Raw genomic sequence first — 21,692 nt, forward strand, 5'->3', positions numbered from 1 at the left:
AGCGGGTCATGGCTAGAAAGGATACAGTTTATGTCGAAGTGATGTCAAACTCCCGCGAGGGTTTGAATTTTACCTGCCGAAATTGGGACTTCGAATTGTTCAGAATCATTCGGTTTTAATTGAAGTATACTGAACAAAAATATAAACGCAACATGCAAAGTGTTGGTCCCATGTTTCATGAGCTGAAATAGAATATCCCAGACATTTTCAATATACACAAAAAGCGTATTTTCTCTCAAATTCTGTGCACAAATTTGTTAACATCCCTGTTAGTGAGCATTTCTCATTTGCCAAGATAATCCAACCACCTGACAGGTGTGACATACACAGAAGATGATTATACAGCATGATCATTACACAGGTGCACCTTGTGCTGGGGACAATAAAAGGTCACTCTAAAATGTGCAACACAATGCCACAGATGTCTCAAGTTTTGAGGGAGTGTGCAATTGGCATGCTGACTGCAGGAATGTCCACCAGAACTGTTGCAAGATCATTGAATGTTCATTTCTCTACCATAAGCTGCCTCCAACGTCGTTTTAGAGAATTTGGCAGTACGTCCAACTGGCCACACAACCACAGACCACGTGTAACCATGACAGCCCAGGACCTCCACATCCGGCTTCTTCACTTGCTGGATCGTCTGAGGTGTGGGGAGGGGTGCTGAGGAGTATTTCTGTCTGTAATCAAACCCTTTTGTGGGGAAAAACTAATTCTGATTGGCTGGGCCTGGCTCCCCAGTGGGTGGGCCTGGGTGCCAGTTGATAACCATTGCTATGAATGCTAAGAAGCCAACCTTACTGAAGCATGTATCACTCGTTGGACTATCCCTCTGTACTGGCACAGATCTACTACTCACAGGGATCCTCTCAGGATCCCTCACCCCTGACCCATCCTCTGCTACTTTTTTCACTGCCTCAGCATACGACACCTTCTGCACTAATAATAATAATAATAAATAATATGCCATTTAGCAGACGCTTTTATCCAAAGCGACTTACAGTCATGTGCGCATACATTTTTACGTATGGGTGGTCCCGGGGATCGAACCCACTACCCTGGCGTTACAAGTGCCATGCTCTACCAATTGAGCTACAGAGGACCATTACTCTGATTAGCCACCTCAACCTGCCTTTCTCGCACCGGACACTTCCGATCTCCAGCAACATGGGCACCCCAAGAGTTGACACACACAACTTTATCCACTGAAACTACACAATCCTCTATTCCATGCCCTCCAGCACACTTCCCACATCTTGGAATCTCCCTCCTACAAACTGCTGCGACATGGCCATAAATATTGCACCTGAAACAGCGCGGTGGATTCGGCACAAAAGCTCTAACAGGATGATATATCCTAACATGACTTTGTCGGGTAAAGACGATTACTCAAAACTCAAAAGGACTGATAGTGACTCCTCTGTTTCACCACGCTCAACACCGGGTCTGCGTCGCACCAAACTGCGGGCATCACAAACACCAGGAATCTTCAACTTCAATTGCTCCACCTCCACACTTAACACTACCCCCAAAATCACTACTTTTAATGGTGCCCTGCTCCTAAGAGCAAAGCAAGAAACAGATCTTAACCCAAGTTGTGTGACACGGCACGCCCACTCCCTCTGGTCAGAAGAAATACAAAAAAATACAGTATCACAAGTCCACTACTGGTTACCTTCACTGATTTAACTGCACCCAACTCCTTTCCCACCCACCCTGAAACCACAAATGGATCCGCCACAAGGCAAGGATCCGCTTTGTCCAAAAATGTCACTCCTACTGAACCAGATTCTTCTTTATCATGTCCATTGATGCCAGGCTCGGGTTCCGAGCTCTTCCCCACACCTTCACTTAACTCGCCTTCATTCACTTCCATTTCACCTCCAGAACTCGGTCTGGTGCACGGCTCACTCCGTTTGCACTTGACACCAATCTTCTTCGACACCCCATCTCCATTTTTATCGCCATCTTCCTCAGATTCAAATCCAACCTCTGCTTTCCTCATTCTCTTCGACCTCTTCTTCCTATTTTTTCCCCTCCATTCTTCCTCAGAAATACTCCTCTTCTCCCGGCTTTGCTTGCGGTCCGGTTGCATCCCGACATAACTCCATCTCATAATCGACTTGCTCACCTCGGAAATGTGTTTTCTCCGGGCGTCAACATTTTGAGAGTATGAGCAGTAGCCACACACAAAAAAACGACCCCCATACTCAACTCTGTTCTACTCCCGTCGCGGTGGAAAAGCTTCAGCTCTCCCCAATGGGACGCTACCGAGAGGTGCCCAAGTTTATGCCAGAGACAATTAGGACCCAACCAAATTTTAATCAGAGAACCAAAGACAGACTTTCATGGTGAAAATCACTACAATCACGGTGGTCCACAACAACCGAATGTTCTGGTTTTCAGGGGAAATGGAAAGAGAGCCTGTGATGCAACTTCCACTTTTGGACGTTAACAAGGGATAAGGACACGCCTGACGCCCAAACCGATATTTCATTTCAGAGTTTATTCAAATTAGTTTAGGGTAAGGGTTAGGGTTAAGGGTTTGGTTAAGGTTAGGGTGAAGGTAAGGGTCAGTTTTAGGTTTGGCTAGGCGATTTAAGCTTCAGCTGTGTCCTTATAGTCTCTCCGTTAACAAGGCGACACTCCATCTTAACTCCTCCTCCACATTTACTGGATTGGTTGAACAGTGCAGAAGAGAACATCCTCCAACTTTTTTTATTTCTTCTTCTTGTCAAGACCAGTATGTAGGGGGATCTAGTTTCAGGCGTTTCTTTTATGCCTGTTACGTTAGGTTACCCTGATGTTGGCTACACTAGCTAACGTTAGCTAGTACTTCCCTGACCGTACTGTGGGACAGCACGCAAGAGCAAAGGACACTGTGCCCGGACAGCCCGGTTGTTGTGTTGCTGGCATAACGTGCATGCTCCCCTCTCCCCATTGATTGAGTAGACTGTACACGGTGTACCAATCATGGTACCAATATTATAAGTCATTTCTCCTGTAGGCTGCTATCTTACTCTAAATAAATAAGTATTGGGAGGAAGAAAGTTGGCCATGTTAGCTACTGCCGGCGACATAGTGATACAGCTGCCCTAGGGAAGCAACTCACGTCAGCAAGCACTTCAATACAACATGTTAGCTAATTAGCATGTCACTGTGACATCCAGTTGGTGACCGATATTACAAGTTATTTCTCCCTTGCCCATCGAAATAAACATAACTTCCTTTTAACAATTTTAATAACAATAACTTTTAATTAGCACCTGGCTGTTGCTGCCAGCATAACTAGCTAGCTAGCTATTGTGTTGGTTTGTTCGAAGTCTGAGGCCTTTTCTCAATTAGATTTGATCAACTCCTTTTGAAAAAGGTAATCGAGGAAAGGGAAAGTGCACGAAAATATCAGGCAAATGACGTTTACAGGTTGGAATCCCAAAATAAAATAATATTTTTTTAAAAACGAATTTAGCACTGAGGAGGATGGTCCTCCCCTTCCTCCTCTGAGGAGCCTCCACTGGGGCCTACATAAAGCTGTCCCAACAGCAGAGCTTTCTTTTCAGCACTATGGAGTGACACCGCTACACCTGGCTATCAGCGGAGCCTTGTCTGGCAGCGAAACAGTTCATTCAGCCTCATTTACGGCCTTTAAGAAAAAACATAGTTGAAATGGCTGACTTGCTTAAACAAATGTGGTTTCTACTGACAATTGAGATGTACAAACTATGGCATAAGGGAATGTGAACAGATAAGAGGCAATCCGTAATTTTGATTAAGACATTAATAAGCGAGCTCAGACGGACGTAGTCAATATAACTATTTGTTCAGCACTTTTGAAATGTACAGCGACAGAATTCAGAACATGGGCCTTTCTTACAGTATTCTCCCTGCACACCAAGTCAGAACCGTAGGATGAATAAAGGGGACATATAAGCAGACAATGAAAGCTCTTACAATATTCTATGATTACATTTCTCTAAAAGTCAGAACAATATGCTAAGTTATGAGGGGGGAAGTGACCAAATTATTAGGGTGAGGCACATGGGCTACTAACAGCTTACTACACAACATACACTTAGTATTACTTTCTTAGCTACATTATACATATCTCCCTGGCATATTACATCATTGATGCAGCAGCATATAATACATTTTTGGACTCACCTTGTTGTGCTGTGCTCACTTGAACAGGAAGGTGGCGCGGCGGTCCTTCTTGTGGGAAAATGTTGTCATCAAACTTTGTCATCAAAGTCTGGCATTCTCTGGATTTATGGTGCTTTCAAGACAACTGGGAACTCTGGAAAAAAAACAAGGTTGACTCATGACATCAGTGATCTTCTGGTTGGAGCTCTAGAAAGAGGCCTGAGTTCCTGACTTGGAATACCGAGTTGGATGACCGTTCAAAACGTATTTTAACAGTCGGAGCTCGTTTTTTTCAGAGTTCCCAGTTGTCTTGAACTCACTGAAGTCTGAGATTTCCCAGTTCCGAGTTGCCAGTTGTTTTGAACGCAGCAGAAATCATGCTGGATTAACAGCATGGCCAATGTATTCAAACTTTTCTGGCCCTTGGCATGTGAATGTTTATTATTTTAAGCTTGGAAAAGAGACCCTTAAACCCAGACTTGGACCACACACCCACTCCATTGAATAGCAGGCTAGTGATTGCTTTGCAACGCTTGCAGTTAGCCAATGATTCCTTCCAAACCACTCATTGTTGAATTTGCGATTTCCAACTTGTTGTGTAATGTTTATGTCCAATGGCCGATGAGCATCGTTACGTTTTATCTATAATTTCTCAAAATATGACAAGGATTGAAAAGGATTTGCGAGTAGATTGTCGACTTGATTCATGATGATGACAGCTTGTCTCGCTTGCTAGCTAAGATTTTGAAAGTATGATGTTGACATGATCAGTCCAATCTGAACTACGGTAGATATAATGTGATTTGACATAATTGTATCTGTGGCCAATGACCTTGATGGGCACTTCTAATGTAAATCTATGGCAGCAACCAAGGGGCTTGAATTTGAGCTCTCCCCGTAGATTTGGCTGTGACGTCGTATCCCCATGAGTGACAGAACACTGAGCCAATCACGGCGCAGCTAGTGAACATTACCAATCCCTACGCTCCGTATTTTCAGAAGGCTGCCCCACCACAACAGAAAGCACTGAGCTAGGCTGAAACATCTGCATTTTGACAGCAAAGACAGCAAAAAAGAGACCGTGTTTGTATGCTGCTTTATATATTTTACATTGTTAGCAAATTGATATGTGACACGTATTAATGCCAAAATAACATGCAAAGCAGGCAAACAAATAATGTAAAAGTGTATTTATTTATTTTTGTAGCTAAATGGGTGGGTCTCTGCCCATTTGCCCTGAATGACGGTCGCCACTGCAGCGCATAGCTGTTGAGCAGACCACCACCTATCGACGATAGTATCGTTAACCAATCATGTCAATGCGGAGCCCTCCACATTTCTACAACATTTGTGAAGCGCACGGCGATGCGTAGGTACTGAGCTCAATTTGGCATCTGCATGCATGCTGAGCCACTGACCACATTTTCATATCAAGCATAAATTGGCTTTTAAGGTCAGGGTTTAGGGTAGTCCCTACCCAAGGATTCCGGATAGCACTAACCGTATAATTAATGAAAGCGCTGGTCGGCAGTCCAACTCTAGCGAGCTTGTGTCGGAACTATTACACTGTCGAAATAGTTTCCACACGGATGTAAAAGCGAGACCTTTCGTCTTTTGCAAACTTGGAGTAAACGTGGCTATTATTAACCTCATTATCATACCTAACGTTTTCGGATGTAACTGCAAGGAAGACTCAAGATGGAAAGACACATCCGTGGGGGAAAAGGTAAAATAATACTTATCTAAAGAAGGTATATAGCTATAGACCGTTGTAGTAACTAGCAATATGGCGAGCTAGCTAGCTAAGTGGCTAACTTCCTGAAACCGAATGTTGATGAACATGAACAAAAAATACTTATAAACCAACTCTTTGTCTCAAAGTAGGTTTGATGTTGTAATAGGCGATTCCATCCCAGCGTGGCTTGAAAATATCTCGGATTGTTCGGGCAGTTGTCACAGACCTAAATAGGGAGGAAGAATGTTTAAGACTCTTTAATCCTGAATGCTGATTGGTTAAAACCGCATTCCAGCCGGTGTCTATTCCACAAATTACCATCAACTAAATCTAATACGTTAAAATGCATATTTACACTGTTCCATCTGACTGCGCAATCCACTGTCTCATCAACCCAGTCAAGCTCTTTATGAACTTGATCAACACTATAAAAAGCATCTAGACATTATCTCACAATTCTTTTAGACTAACATTTAATTTTCAACAGTAGAGATTTGAATAAACCTTGCTGTCTGCCTCTCCGACATTTGCAACATTGTTTCAATATTCAAATTCAATCTCCTGCTGTCCCATAGTATAGGCGATATGCACAGGCGAGCATGACGTATTTCCGGTTAAATCTCAGGATGGATGTAAACTTCCGGTTATCGTAGAATGCTGTGCTACCGTATGCTAGCATTGAATGCTTGTCGTCAAAAACATCCGAAACGGTTAATTTTCGTCGTTGTTGTTGTTTATCTTAATGTTTATGTTAATGTTTTTACTTGTAATACTTCGTCTTGACTTATAACATGATGACGTGTAAATGTACGAAAGTGTCCTTTCAAAAACGGGATGACAGCTCTTCCAGCCATCACTGCTGTGTGCCGCATTGTCTGTCAGATGCAATTCTTCTGTTAGTTTTTTTTATTTTCCCAAAGACAGTGAATTACATAAACGGTATGTGATTAACATTCGACGAGTCAACTTTCTTACAACAAACACACGAGTCTGCAGCCGACACTTTCTAAGTGAAGATGTGATAGAGCCTCCGACTCCAGCTGGGCGCAGACGTCTGAAGAAGGGAGCTGTTCCAGTGCTGTTTCAATGGACTTGCCAATAATAACAATGGCTTTCCTTCAATTTGTGTAGGCCATGGTCAAATCTCAGGAACTTGCAGTCTATGTAGCTGGCTAAATTTTTTTTGGCTACAGTTGGGCATTTCATTTCAACTAGACCAAATGATGGTTGCTCAAGTGGGTCATATACCAGCCCATCAGGCAATGCACCCAGCCAAGGTGCGTCCAGATGCACGACTATCCCACACTTTGTCAGATTAAGATTTTTTAGAACTGCATAGTCCTTCAATGCACCTGCTTCCATTTCCAGCCCCCTTTTCATTAGTGGTGTTTGTCTTGTCCCTCTGATAATTATTTCTGCCAGTTTTTCTGCTGTGCTTGTACCTCTAACATGGCTTACCTCCCGGAAATGTGAAGCAGTCACTCTCTCCTTCCTCAGTGAATGCCACTCGGGTGTTTCACTTTGGCATCTGGTTGCTTCCTCAATCAGGTGTGACTGTGACAAAGTCACAGACAGAGAACTGAGGTGAAGCTTTTCTTGATCCGTCATGATCTCGTATGAACAGTATGTTGGTTGTAAATGGTAACCGTCCAGGGGCACTTTTGGGAACGGTGGTGCATCCTCATGGATGACAACACTGTCAGGTGGAGGTGGTGGGTGTTGATATGACAGGATACTGCCAGTTTGTACCTTGCCAAAAATGGAGTCCACGAGTGGTTTGTCAGATTCATTCTGCAGATAAGGGGAAGAGAGTCTGGTTCCATGTCAGCATAGGCAGGTAGTGGGTTGAGGGTTGATGGGTCTGGTAGCTCACCGCTGTAGCCCTTGTAAAGTGTAGATCTGGAATAACAATATCAGGAAAAGTAAAGGGTTCACTAGGAAATACACTAGAATCTAACAGCGATTAATAACAATTCTTTCGCAACACATTGTAGTCTGCCTATTTAATTGGACTGTAACATATTCCACTCAGCTATTCTTCAAACTGCTGATGTTCTACTCAAAACTGTCCTGTCATCTTTACTTCTTTCTTTATAAACATATGGCCCAACTTCCTTGCTTTTGTACTTGATGTTTCTACTTTTCAAGAGGAATTGGACTCTGCATACCTAATTCCGCTTGCCGGAGTAGCATCTGGTTTGGGCTTCACTACAAACATGGCATCCACAGGTCCTGGCTTCACTCCCTATTTATTTATGAGATGGTATTAGGAGAGATGCTAGTATGCATGTGACACAACTGTCTGGTATTGAAATGATACAAACCATTGTTTGTGGTTTATGCCACTTCTGCTCTGTTTCAGTGCACGAAAGTACAGGAGGGACGACAGACATGCCACATTCAGAGTAATGGGCAGTCTGATATAGTAATGCAACCAAATGATTGCATATCCCACACCCAGCCACACAGGAACAGTAGCTTTTAACAGGCACAACTGGCTGTGAATCACGCAATGTCATCTGAAATACACAGAAGCATAATTTAATGGGTTTTGAAAGACGAGGGTCTACAGCAGCAGGAGTAGGAGCAAAACTGGTTCTTTCTACTTTTTACTGGTGTAAGCAACTTATCTACTGTCTCGTGTCACATTTGTGCTTTCTGCATCACTTTCCTACTGTCTTGCACCACTTGGCTATTGTCTTGTGCCATTTACAGTGGGGGAAAAAAGTGTTTAGTCAGCCACCAATTGTGCAAGTTCTCCCACTTAAAAAGATGAGAGAGGCCTGTAATTTTAATCATATGTACACGTCAACTATGACAGACAAATTGAGAGAGAAAAATCCAGAAAATCACATTGTAGGATTTATAATGAATTTATTTGCAAATTATGGTGGAAAATAAGTATTTGGTCACCTACAAACAAGCAAGATTTCTGGCTCTCACAGACCTGTAACTTCTTCTTTAAGAGGCTCCTCTGTCCTCCACTCGTTACCTGTATTAATGGCACCTGTTTGAACTTGTTATCAGTATAAAAGACACCTGTCCACAACCTCAAACAGTCACACTCCAAACTCCACTATGGCCAAGACCAAAGAGCTGTCAAAGGACACCAGAAACAAAATTGTAGACCTGCACCAGGCTGGGAAGACTGAATCTGTAATAGGTAAGCAGCTTGGTTTGAAGAAATCAACTGTGGGAGCAATTATTAGGAAATGGAAGACATACAAGACCACTGATAATCTCCCTTGATCTGGGGCTCCACGCAAGATCTCACCCAGTGGGGTCAAAATGATCACAAGAACGGTGAGCAAAAATCCCAGAACCACACGGGGGGACCTAGTGAATGACCTGCAGAGAGTTGGGACTAAAGTAACAAAGCCTACCATCAGTAACACACTATGCCGCCAGGGACTCAAATCCTGCAGTGCCAGACGTGTCCCCCTGCTTAAGCCAGTACATGTCCAGGCCCGTCTGAAGTTTGCTAGAGTGCATTTGGATGATCCAGAAGAGGATTGGGAGAATGTCATATGGTCAGATGAAACCAAAATAGAACTTTTTGGTAAAAACTCAACTCGTCGTGTTTGGATGACAAAGAATGCTGAGTTGCATCCAAAGAACACCATACCTACTGTGAAGCATGGGGGTGGAAACATCATGCTTTGGGGCTGTTTTTCTGCAAAGGGACCAGGACGACTGATCCGTGTAAACGGAAAGAATGAATGGGGCCATGTATCGTGAGATTTTGAGTGAAAACCTCCTTCCATCAGCAAGGGCATTGAAGATGAAACGTGGCTGGGTCTTTCAGCATGACAATGATCCCAAACACACCGCCCAGGCAACGAAGGAGTGGCTTCGTAAGAAGCATTTCAAGGTCCTGGAGTGGCCTAGCCAGTCTCCAGATCTCAACCCCTTAGAAAATCTTTGGAGGGAGTTGAAAGTCCGTGTTGCCCAGCGACAGCCCCAAAACATCACTGCTCTAGAGGAGATCTGCATGGAGGAATGGGCCAAAATACCAGCAACAGTGTGTGAAAACCTTGTGAAGACTTACAGAAAACGTTTGACCTGTGTCATTGCCAACAAAGCGTATATAACAAAGTATTGAGAAACTTTTGTTATTGACCAAATACTTATTTTCCACCATAATTTGCAAATAAATTCATTAAAAATCCTACAATGTGATTTCTGGATTTTTTTTTCTCTCATTTTGTCTATCATAGTTGACGTGTACCTATGATGAAAATTACAGGCCTCTCTCATCTTTTTAAGTGTGAGAACTTGCACAATTGGTGGCTGGCTAAATACTTTTTTCCCCCACTGTACATGCCTCCTGTAAGATCCTATGATCCGTGAACAGTAGCTACATGATACAGACAACATCTTGGTATCATTATACTCCTTATAGTGTGCTCCCAAATATGGAGTAAGTCTAGATTCAGAAATAGTTGTTTATATATAACTTATTCAACATTTGAGATATTAATATGAATATGTTTTAAGTACCCTTTTTGATTTTGCTTAATTTTAGACATATTGTTCGGAACAATATACTCTTCAAATACGTCAAATTTCCAGTGTGGGCTATCTGGTACTCTTGAAAATATTACCCATTTTATACAAAAAAATTGTACCAATCAGACCTCCTTTTTTAGGATTGCACATTCAGCAAATCACCAGCAGAGGGAGTTCCCTTTTGATAAATCTTCCCATTCACTATGTTGGCGTTGCTCATATAATTGATAATTACTTCAAAAGTAGCAGTGAGCTCACTCTGGAAATGTTATGTACTTGTAGAGTGTACTGTTTTAAACAGTATGTCTCTAAAAATGAACCAAATCAAAAAGGTACTTTTGAGATATTAATATGAATATTTTTTGAATACATTTGTGAAAATGTGTATTTCAGAATGTAGACCTACTCCATATTTTAGAGCACACTATAAGGAATATAATGACACCAGGATTATGTCTGTATTTTTATTTTTATTATGTCTTTATTTAACCAGGTAAGCCAGTTGAGAACAAGTTCTCATTTACAACTGCGACCTGGCCAAGATAAAGCAAAGCAGTGCGATTAAAAACAACAACACAGAGTTACATATAGGGTAAAACAAAACATAAAGTAAAAAATACAACAGATAATATATATATACAGTGTGTTCAAATGTAGCAAGGTATGGAGGTAAGGCAATAAATAGGCCATAGTGCAAAATAATTACAATTAGTATTAACACTGGAATGATAGCAAGAGATGATGTGCAAATAGAGATACTGGGGTGCAAATGAGCAAAATAAATAACAATATGGGGATGAGGTAGTTGGGTGGGCTAATTTCAGATGGGCTGTGGACAGGTGCAGTGATCGGTAAGGTGCTCTGACAACTGATGCTTAAAGTTAGTGAGGGAGATAAGTCTCCAGCTTCAGAGATTTTTGCAATTAATTCCAGTCATTGGCAGCAGAGAACTGGAAGGAATGGCGGCCAAAGGAGGTGTTGGCTTTGGGGAAGACCAGTGAGATATACAGTACCTGCGGGAGCGCAGACTACGGGTGGGTGTTGCTATGGTGACCAATGAGCTAAGATAAGGCAGGGATTTGCCTAGCAGTGATTTATAGATGGCCTGGAGCCAGTGGGTTTGGCGACGAATATGTAGTGAGGACCAGCCAACAAGAGCGTACAGGTCACAGTGGTGGGTAGTATATGGGGCTTTGGTGACAAAACGGATGGCACTGTGATAGACTACATCCAATTTGCTCAGTAGAGTGTTGGAGGCTATTTTGTAAATGACATCGCCAAAGTCAAGGATCGGTAGGATAGTCAGTTTTACGAGGGCATGTTTGGCAGCATGAGTGAAGGAGGCTTTGTTGCGAAATAGTGTTAAATTAATGTGAGTCTGGAAGGAGAGTTTACAGTCTAACCAAACACCTAGGTATTTGTAGTTGTCCACATACTCTAGGTCAGACCCGTCGAGAGTAGTGATTCTAGTCGGGTGGGCGGGTGCCAGCAGCGTTCGATTGAAGAGCATGCATTTAGTTTTACTAGTGTTTAAGAGCAGTTGGAGGCTACTGAAGGAGTGTTGTATGGCATTGAAGCTCGTTTGGAGGTTTGTTAACACAGTGTCCAATGAAGGGCCACATGTATACAAAATGGTGTCGTCTGCGTAGAGGTGGATCTGAGAGTCACCAGCAGCAAGAGCGACATCATTGATATACACGGAGAAAAGAGTCGTCCCAAGAATTGAGCCCTGTAGCACCCCCATAGAGACTGCCATAGGTCCAGACAACAGGCCCTCCGATTTGACACATTGAACTCTATCTGAGAAGTAGTTGGTGAACCAGGCGAGGCAGTCATTTGAGAAACCAAGGCCATTTAGTCTGCCAATAAGAATGCGGTGGTTGACAGAGTCGAAAGCCTTGGCCAGGTCGATGAAGACTGCTGCACAGTACTGTCTATTATCGATCGCAGTTATAATATTGTTTAGGACCTTGAACGTGGCTGAGGTGCACCCATGACCAGCTCGGAAACCGGATTGCATAGCGGAGAAGGTACGGTGGGATTCGAAATGGTTGGTGATCTGTTTGTTAACTTGGCTTTCAAAAACTTTCGAAAGGCAGGGCAGGATGGATATAGGTCGGTAACAGTTTGGATCTAAAGTGTCACCCCCTTTGAAGAGGGAGATGACCGCGGCAGCTTTCCAATCTCTGGGGATCTCAGACGTTACGAAAGAGAGGTTGAACAGGCTAGTAATAGGGGTTGCGACAATTTCGGTGGCTAGTTTTAGAAATAAATGGTCCAGATTGTCTAGCCCAGATGATTTGTAGGGGTCCAGATTTTGCAGCTCTTTCAGAACATCAGCTGTCTGAATTTGTGTGAAGGAGAAGCGGGGGGGGGGCATGGGCAAGTTGCAGCGGAGGGTGCAGAGCTGGTGGCCGGGGTAGTGGTAGCCAGGTAAAGCATGGCCAGCCGTAGCAAAATGCTTGTTGAGATTCTCGATGATCGTAGATTTATCGGTGGTGATAGTGTGTCCTAGCCTCAGTGCAGTGGGCAGTTGGGAGGAGGTGCTCTTATTCTCCATGGACTTTACAGTGTCCCAAAACTTTTTGGAGTTAGTGCTACAGGATGCAAATTTCTGTTTGAAAAAGCTAGCCTTTGCTTTCCTAACTGCTTGTCTATATTGGTTCCTAACTTCCCTGAAAAGTTGCATATCGCAGGGGCTATTCGATGCTAATGCAGTATGCCACAGGATGTTTTTGTGCTGGTCAAGGGCAGTCAAGTCTGAGGAGAACCAGGGGCTATATCTGTTCTTAGTTCTATATTTTTTGAATGGGGCATGTTTATTTAAGTTTGAGAGGAAAGCACTTTTAAAGAACAACCAGGCATCCTCTACTGACGGAATGAGATCGATATCCATCCAGGATACCTGGGCCAGGTCAATTAGGAAGGCCTGCTCGCTAAAGTGTTTTAGGGAGCGTTTGACAGTGATGAGGGGTGGTCGTTTGACCGCGGACCCATTATGGACGCAGGCAACAAGGCAGTGATCGCTGAGATCCTGGTTGAAGACAGCGGAGGTGTATTTAGAGGGTAAGTTAGTCAGGATGATATCTATGATATTTATTATGTACGGTTCACGGATCGTAGGGTCTTACAGGAGGCATGTATAGGCAGGTGCTAAAGTTCTCCGTCACTGCGATGGATTTCCTTCATATGAATTCTGGAGAGGTCGTTTTTGTCATCCGTGTAGATCCGCAATAAAAATCTCCGGGGTGGGTGGGCTGGGGGGGATCTGAGGATAATAGCGGACGATATTGCCACTCCTATTTGCCATATCTTCAATCCAAGCCTACTAGAAAGTGTGTGCCCTCAGGCCTGGAGGGAAGCAAAAGTCATTCCGCTACCCAAGAATAGTAAAGCCCCCTTTACTGGCTCGAGTAGCCAACCAATCAGCCTGTTACCAACCCTTAGTAAACTTGATGTTTGACCAGATACAATGCTATTTTACTGTAAACAAATTGACAACAGACTTTCAGCAGGCTTATAGGGAAGGACATTCAACAAGCACAGCACTTACACAAATTACTGGTGATTGGCTGAGCGAAATTGATGATAAAAAGATTGGGAGCTGTTTTGTTAGACTTCAGTGCAGCTTTTGACATTATCGATCATAGTCTGCTGCTGGAAAAACGTATGTGTTATGGCTTTACATCCCCTGCTATATTGTGGATGAAGAGTTACCTGTCTAACAGAATACAGAGGGTGTTCTTTAATGGAAGCCTCTCCAACATAATCCAGGTAGAATCAGGAATTCCCCAGGGCAGCTGTCTAGGCCCCTTACTTTTTTCAATCTTTACTAACGACATGCCACTGGCTTTGAGTAAAGCCAGTGTGACTATGTATGCGGATGACTCAACACTATACACATCAGCTACTACAGCGACTGAAATGACTGCAACACTTAACAAAGAGCTGGATACTCCACAAGACATGCCACCAGAGGTCTCTTCACAATCCCCAAGTCAACAACAGACTATGGGAGGTGCACAGTACTACATGGAGCCATGACTACATGGAACTCTATTCCACATCAGGGAACTGATGAAAGCTGTAGAATCAGATTTGAAAAACAGTTAAATACACCTTATGGAACAGCGGGGACTGTGAAGAGATAAACACAGGAACAGACATATGCATACGCACACATGCTAGCACACACTTTACACACACGTACATTATAATATTGTTGTATGGTGGTATTATACGTTTTGTATTGTAGATATGTAGTGGTGTAATAATGTTATGATGTACTGTTTTATCTTTTGTTTTATGTGTGATGTAAGTGCCTTAATGTGTTTGGACCCCAGGAAGAGTAGCAGCTGCCTGTGTATAGGGCCTAAAATAAGCTTAAAATGGCCACTTTCGTCATGATTTTAAAAAAATGGTTTGTGATACAAACGTAAAAAGCATATGAAACATTCTTCCTCCCAATTAAGCTATGTGAGAATTGCCAAAACAATCTAAGATACCCAAAATATTTTCGTGCCACGCTGGGGTGGAATCAGAGTCTGATCGTGACCAATTCTGTAGCAATAAGGTGGATACTAAGCAAAGATACTCAATGGCCTCTTTCTTTTTCAGATAACGTTGTTAGACCTAGCTAGCAAGCTAATATCTCTTATCTATTATTCACTAGCTATTTTAACTTATTTGATGTGATAACTGCCCATATGATTACATGATTTTTAACTAATTGATGTATGTTTAACTCATCACTCACTACTCCGTACTCATTCATTCACTACTTGTTGCTCATCATTCAAACTTCTTTGAATGTGTATTATTGTTTTATCGTTTGGTCAATTTCTGTGTTTCAGGTCTCCCTCTTCCTCTCCCCTCTCTGCGGCTTATGATTCCACCACTGCGGCTGGTCTCAGCAGCCATCTGGCAAACGATCCAGCAGAGACACGTGATGGATTATGGGATGCTGGAGGAGTTTGTTACCATGGTTACAGAGATGGTGCCAGAGCTTCTGAATCACAGTCAGAGGGCCCAACTTATTCTAGGTCTTCGAGCACGGGTGAGAGAGAGGGGTGGAGCTAGTACTCATTATGACGGGAAAGATGGGATATGATCACATTTAGTCATGTTTATTGTCTCAAATAAGTGTCCTGACTGGTTTGCTCTGCTTTCAGCTGGTCCTGGAGTTGTGTCGCTCCAAGCCGATCACAGACCTCCAGACCATTCAGCCACACCTGGACAGGATACAGACCCTCACACCTCTATGGGGGACACAGGTGAGCTCCTTAGCGCAGAGCCTCAGCTAATGTCTAAAACAGTCAGTGAAAGACATTCATGTATTTCTGATATGACAATGATAGATTATGGTAAAAACATATGCAGACTAACTGTAGTGCTGAGCGATTACTGCTTTTTGATGTCGTTTCAGTTAGATTATTACAAAATAATCACGGTTTTCAGTTTTAGTATTTATTTTTTTACATTAAATGCACTATGCATTATGTGGGTTGAATGCTGTAACAACGGCAGAATAAAACAATTAATAAAAGTCCCATGATGGTAGTGACTGCCCATTACTGCTTATCACTTATTAACCATCATCATTTATTCACATTACTTTACTTTAATAAAATATTTCAGTTGTTGTGTATATTAGGCTACATTTGACTATTGTTTCATTCAAAGTCATTTAATCTCTATAGAGCTGTTGCCTATGCTGTCTGACAAAATCACTATTTTTCAAAGTACATAAGGCATACTTTTATGACTGCTGAATACCAACTATCAATCACTTAGATAATGTATTTTCAGGTAGAGATACCTCACAAAGTAACAGCTGCTCTCTATATCACCTCACGGTCGCACATTCTTCTCCCTTCTCCCTTCGTAGCAGTTATAAAAGAAAAACAGACTGGATAAGTAGATGCGCAATGGATTATGATCATTGTAGTTAATTACCACTTTTTATGTAGAATATTGGCCTGTTGGAAACTACAACTCCCTACTACATCGCACAGTTCCGGCTGGATTTGATTTATCTCTAGAGAGAATGTGCGATGTGCGCATTGAGCTCACAGAAAAAAAGAAGAAAAAAATGGAATTCAAATAATTGAACCGAGGTTGGTCAATTAGTTGTTTAAAATCCAAAGATAATAATATTCTGTGTTTAAGGCGACTGATGCAGAGGTAGGATTATCTGAATCCAATTTCCTGGGGCTGGTTCAAACCCTTCTGAAAGACCCAGACGAAAGGAAACATTTCTTCCAGGTTAGTGAGTATGTGGGTATGGAATAGTTGTGTGTCATTTCCATGTGACTGCTGTGTATTTTGACAATTTAAATACTTTTTTCTTAGCTCATATTCCTTTACTCTGTTTTAGGATGTTTTTCCTGTAGAATTTGGTCCCAGTTATGACGCAGCCATACAGAAACTCATGTGGCAATTCCTTTCGAGACTGGAGAAGCTACTTCCTGTGACAAACTTCCAACAGGTACTAGTAGAAATACAATTATATACAATGCCTTCAGAAAGTATTCAGACCCCTTGACTTTTTCCACATTTTCCTCAGCAATCTACACACAATACCCCATAATGACAAAGCGAAAACAGGTTTTTATTTACATAAGTATTCAGACCCTTTGCTATGAGACTCGAAATTGAGCTCTGGTGCATCCTGTTTCCATTGATCATCCTTGAGATGTTTCTACAACTTAATTGGAGTCCACCTGTGGTCAATTCAATTGATTGGATTTGGAAAGCCACACACCTGTCTATATAAGGTCCCAGAGTTGAAAGTGCATGTCAGAGCACAAACCAAGCCATGAGGTCGGAGGGATTGTCCGTAGAGCTCTGAGACAGGATTATGTCGAGGCACAGATCTGGGGAAGGGTACCAAAACATTTCTGCAGCATTGAAGGTGCCCAAGAACAGAGTGGCCTCCATCATTCTTAAATGGAAGAAGTTTGGAACCACCGATCGGAGGAGAATGGCCTTGGTCAGGGAGGTGACCATGAACCTGATGGTCACTCTGACAGAGCTCTAGAGTTCCTCTGTGGAGATGGGAGAACCTTCCAGTAGGACAACTATCTCTGCAGCACTTCACCAAGCAGGCCTTTATGGTAGAGTGGCCAGACGGAAGCCACTCCTCAGTAAAAGGCACATGATAGACCGCTTGAGTATGCCAAAAGGCACCTAAAGACTCTCAGACCATGAGAAACAAGATTCTTTGGTCTGATGAAACCAAGATTGAACTATTTGGCCTGAATGCCAAGCGTCACGTCTGGAGGAAACCTGGCACCATCTCTACGGTGAATCATGGTGGTGGCAGCATCATGCTGTGGGGATGTTTTTCAGCGGCAGGGACTGGTGAGACTAGTCAGGATCGAGGCAAAGATGAACGGAGCAAAGTACAGAGAGATCGTTGATGAAAACCTGCTCAGGACCTCAGACTGGGGCGAAGGTTCATCTTCCAACAGGACAATGACCCTAAGCACACAGCCAAGACTACGCAGGAGTAGCTTCGGGACAAGTCTCTGAATGTCCTTGAGTGGCCCAGCCAGAGCCCGGACTTGAACCCGATCAAACATCTCTGGAGAGACCTGAAAATAGCTGTGCAGCAACGCTCCCCATCCAACCTGACAGAGCTTGAGAGGATCTGCAGAGAAGAATGGGAGAAACTCCCCAAATACAGGTGTGCCAAGCTTGTAGCGTCATACCTAAGAAGACTCGAGGCTGTAATTGCTGCCAAAGGTGCTTCAACAAAGTACTGAGTAAAGGGTCTGAATACTTATGTAAATGTGATATTTCAGTTTTTTACTTTTAATAAATTAGCAAAAATTTCAAAACCTGTTTTTGCTTTGTCATTATGGGGTATTGTGTGTAGATTGATGAGGGAAACAAACAATTTTAATCAATTTTAGAATAAGGCTGTAATGTAACAAAATGTGGAAAAAGTCAAAGGGTCTGAATACTTTCCAAAGGCACTGTAGAGGAACATTGGACTTGACACTTAGGCATTGTGTGAATTCTACCTATATTCCTTCTAACTCTGTATTCCTCATTGTGTCAGGCTGCCTTGCTGCTCAGCGATGTCCCCTCTGTTCTGGAGGAATGTGTTGAGTCCGTGTCTCACCCTCAGCAGCTGAAAACCCTGCTTCAGTACCACAGAGATCTCTGCCAGCTGGACAACCATAGTAGGCATCTCCCACAGGACCCATCATTTTCATGCTTTATCATGGATTCGTTTTAGACACCCCATTGCAAATGACGTCTGTGTGTTGAGTTTTGGTTCCCTTTTTCCTTCTTTTTCAGACCCTCCATCTTCCACCGATGGGGATTGCATTCTCTCAGCTCTCTGTCTTCCTCCTGTGGAAAGGGTGGTAATTACAACAGAGGTGAAGAAAGAAGGAACAGGTATTGATGTAAAAGAAAGAGAAGGGGTGGATAGCAGATCAGGTGAATGTGAGAAAAACAAAACATCCTCTGTTAGTGATGATGAAGAGGCAGAGGATGATGCAGAGTTTTTTGAACAAGAGACAGACAAGGTGGAACCAGAGTACGAAACAGTGATGGGTATAGGGGAAGATGGTATAGAGAAGCCTTTAAAACTTCTCAAAAAGCCCACCAAAAAGAAAGAAGAAACCCATGATGAAAAATGTAGAAAAATGCCCAAACCTGGACAAAAGAGAAGCATAGGCGTGTCTAAAGAAATCATATCCTCCATGATACAAAAGCCCTCAGTGGACCTACAAGGGATTGTCATCGCTAACATGACACAGACCCCCAAATCAAATCAAAAGGTCCCGAGAGCCAAAAGGTCCCTGGAGCGTAGAACATGCAAGGTGTGCGGCAAGGTCGTCCAGCGTCCTGCAGTCTTGAGGAAACACATGGTGACTCACACTGGTGACTGGCCCTATCAATGTCCCACCTGTAAGAAGATTTACAAGGCCTTGGGAAGCTTCCAGGAACATACTGAAAGATGTGTCTTTCCTATTGAGGAAACGCCTGAAGACAGTGAGTCGTCCATATCAGTGATGCAATACAAGGGTGTGATGTTGAAGAAAATTTTACCGCGGCCGCCAGGACAAAAAGCAGGCCCAAATGAAAGAAAACAAAAACGCGTTGTCTGCAAGACATGTCCTGTTTGTGGGAAGACTTTCGCCACAGGTTCGAGCATGAAGCGGCATCAGATTATCCACACTGAGCCCAAAAAGTGCAGAGTCTGCAAACACATCTTCCCTAACTCTTCCGAACTGAAGATCCACATGGAGTCCCATCCGAAGAAAGGAATCCATCAATGTAGTAACTGTGAGAGGACCTTCAAGCACGATTACAGTGTGAAGGCTCATGAAGAGGCTTGTCTTTTTCTGAGTCGTCAACAAGGGGAGCTTGGAGAGAGCTGTGGTCCTCCAGCTATGGGGCAGACAGACCCAGGGCCATCAGGCAGTACACACCAGCAGAGCATGACATGGGAAGCAGGAATCATACCTCTCTCTGCAACTCTGAACAATCAGAATTCTGCCTTCACCTACATGCATTCTGTGGAGGGGTCATCCGCAAGAGCTAAAAGGTCCCTGGAGCGTAGGACATGCAAGGTGTGCGGTAAGGTCGTCCAGCGTCCTGCAGTTCTGAGGAAACACATGGTGACCCACACTGGTGACTGGCCCTATCGATGTCCTACCTGTAAGAAGATTTACAAGACCTTGAGAAGCTTCCAGGAACATATTGAAAGATGTGTCTTTCCTATTGAGGAAACTCCTGAGGACAGCGAGTCATCCTCCACCTCTGCAACCAAAGACCCATCTTCCACCCCGGAACCAAGTGCATCTATACAATCATCCAAACGCTGTGCAAGGTGTCCTATTTGCCATAAATTTGTATCGGGATACCTGAGATATCACATTCTATCTCATTCAGATGAGCGCCCACACGCTTGCCCTCGTTGTGGGTCGAAATACAAGTTCGACTTTGTATTGAGGAGGCACATGAGACTGTTCTGCAAGGTGAGGAAGGGTGAACCTGTTGAATTAGGGGAAAAGAAAATCCACAAGTGTAATGAATGTGGGAAGGAATTTGGGCTAAAATCCACACTGACGGCACACAAACGCATCCACAACCCACTTCGCTGCGCCTATTGCCGAAGGATGTTCCCAGACCAAGAAACGCTTGCAATACACAAGGTAGAGCACAAACCGGTTCAATGCACCATGTGTGAGAAAAGCTTCAATGTGATAAGATACCTCTCCAGACACTACGTGGATGACCATCAGTTCAGTGGGCCGTTCCGCTGCACATACTGTGAGAGAAGCTATGCTGAGTTATCTGTTTTCGTCCGACACGAGAGGACTCACACCGGGGATCTCCCATATAAGTGCTCCAACTGTCCAAAGAAGTTCCATTTTGAAACTGCTCTTGTGACACACCAGAGAAAGCACACAGGAGAGAAACCGTGCCTTTGCTGGGAGTGTGGAAAGAGCTTCCAATCCAAGGGGATTCTGAAAACACACATGAATCGTGTTCACACTCCTCAGGTGAAACGTTTCCCTTGTTCCCAGTGTAACAAAGCTTTCCGGGACAAGGGTCAAATGAAGATGCATGAGAATGTATACCACAAAGGGGTGCGTTACCCATGCTCCTACTGCGGTAAGGGGTTCTACAGCCCTGCCCCATTGGCGAGACACGTATTGATTCACACAGGGGAGAATCCTTATTCCTGCACATTTAAGGAGTGTACCAGGGTTTTCAAATCGGCTTCTGAACTGAGGATACACATGAGATACCATACTGGAGACCGGCCATTCAAGTGCAAGGACTGTGGGAAGGGTTTCGTTCAAGCCCATTATCTTACCATACACCGGCGAAGTCATACCGGGGAGAAACCGTATTCATGTCTCACCTGCAACAAGTCCTTCAGCACCTCCCATCAGTTGAGCAGACACATGAAGACTCACACAGGAGAGAAGCCTTACCAATGTATGGATTGCGGGAAAGCTTTCAATCGTAGAGACCGTTTGCGGACTCATCAAGATAAATGCCACCCAGCTTATTAGTTGAAGTTAAAGAAAGTTAAGATCATTATGTTCTCAATGTTCTATAAATGCTGATTGTGTTAAGCAATTGTTGTAAATTAACTGCTTATGTAACCAGTAGCAAATGACACAGCCTAAACTCAGCATGCTCTAGCAACCCTACCATGTATGTTCTGCGTATTTCTTTAGTTTTCTTTGCTATGGCTGTAGTGATGACTACTTTCTCCTTCTGTGATTAATAAAGTACAATCTCATCAACACCCACCTCCTTACTTCTCATTCAG

The 21,692-nt window shown here is 43.3% G+C and overlaps 1 protein-coding gene across 1 annotated transcript; it reads left to right on the forward strand.

Annotated features, from left to right (window-relative positions):
* Window positions 1-5,153: 5,153 nt before the first annotated feature.
* On the forward strand, window positions 5,154-21,665 carry LOC311100484 (uncharacterized protein). Its single transcript, XM_084141406.1, has 7 exons — window positions 5,154-5,866; window positions 15,238-15,440; window positions 15,556-15,657; window positions 16,553-16,648; window positions 16,761-16,871; window positions 18,450-18,573; window positions 18,692-21,665. Exons 1-7 carry the CDS (start codon window positions 5,839-5,841, stop codon window positions 21,427-21,429), a joined length of 3,402 nt encoding a protein of 1,133 aa, XP_083997532.1. The 5' UTR covers window positions 5,154-5,838; the 3' UTR covers window positions 21,430-21,665.
* Window positions 21,666-21,692: the final 27 nt, after the last annotated feature.

The sequence above is a fragment of the Coregonus lavaretus genome (genome assembly GCF_964263955.1).
Source record: "Coregonus lavaretus genome assembly, chromosome: 25".
Lineage (NCBI taxonomy): Eukaryota > Metazoa > Chordata > Actinopteri > Salmoniformes > Salmonidae > Coregonus > Coregonus lavaretus.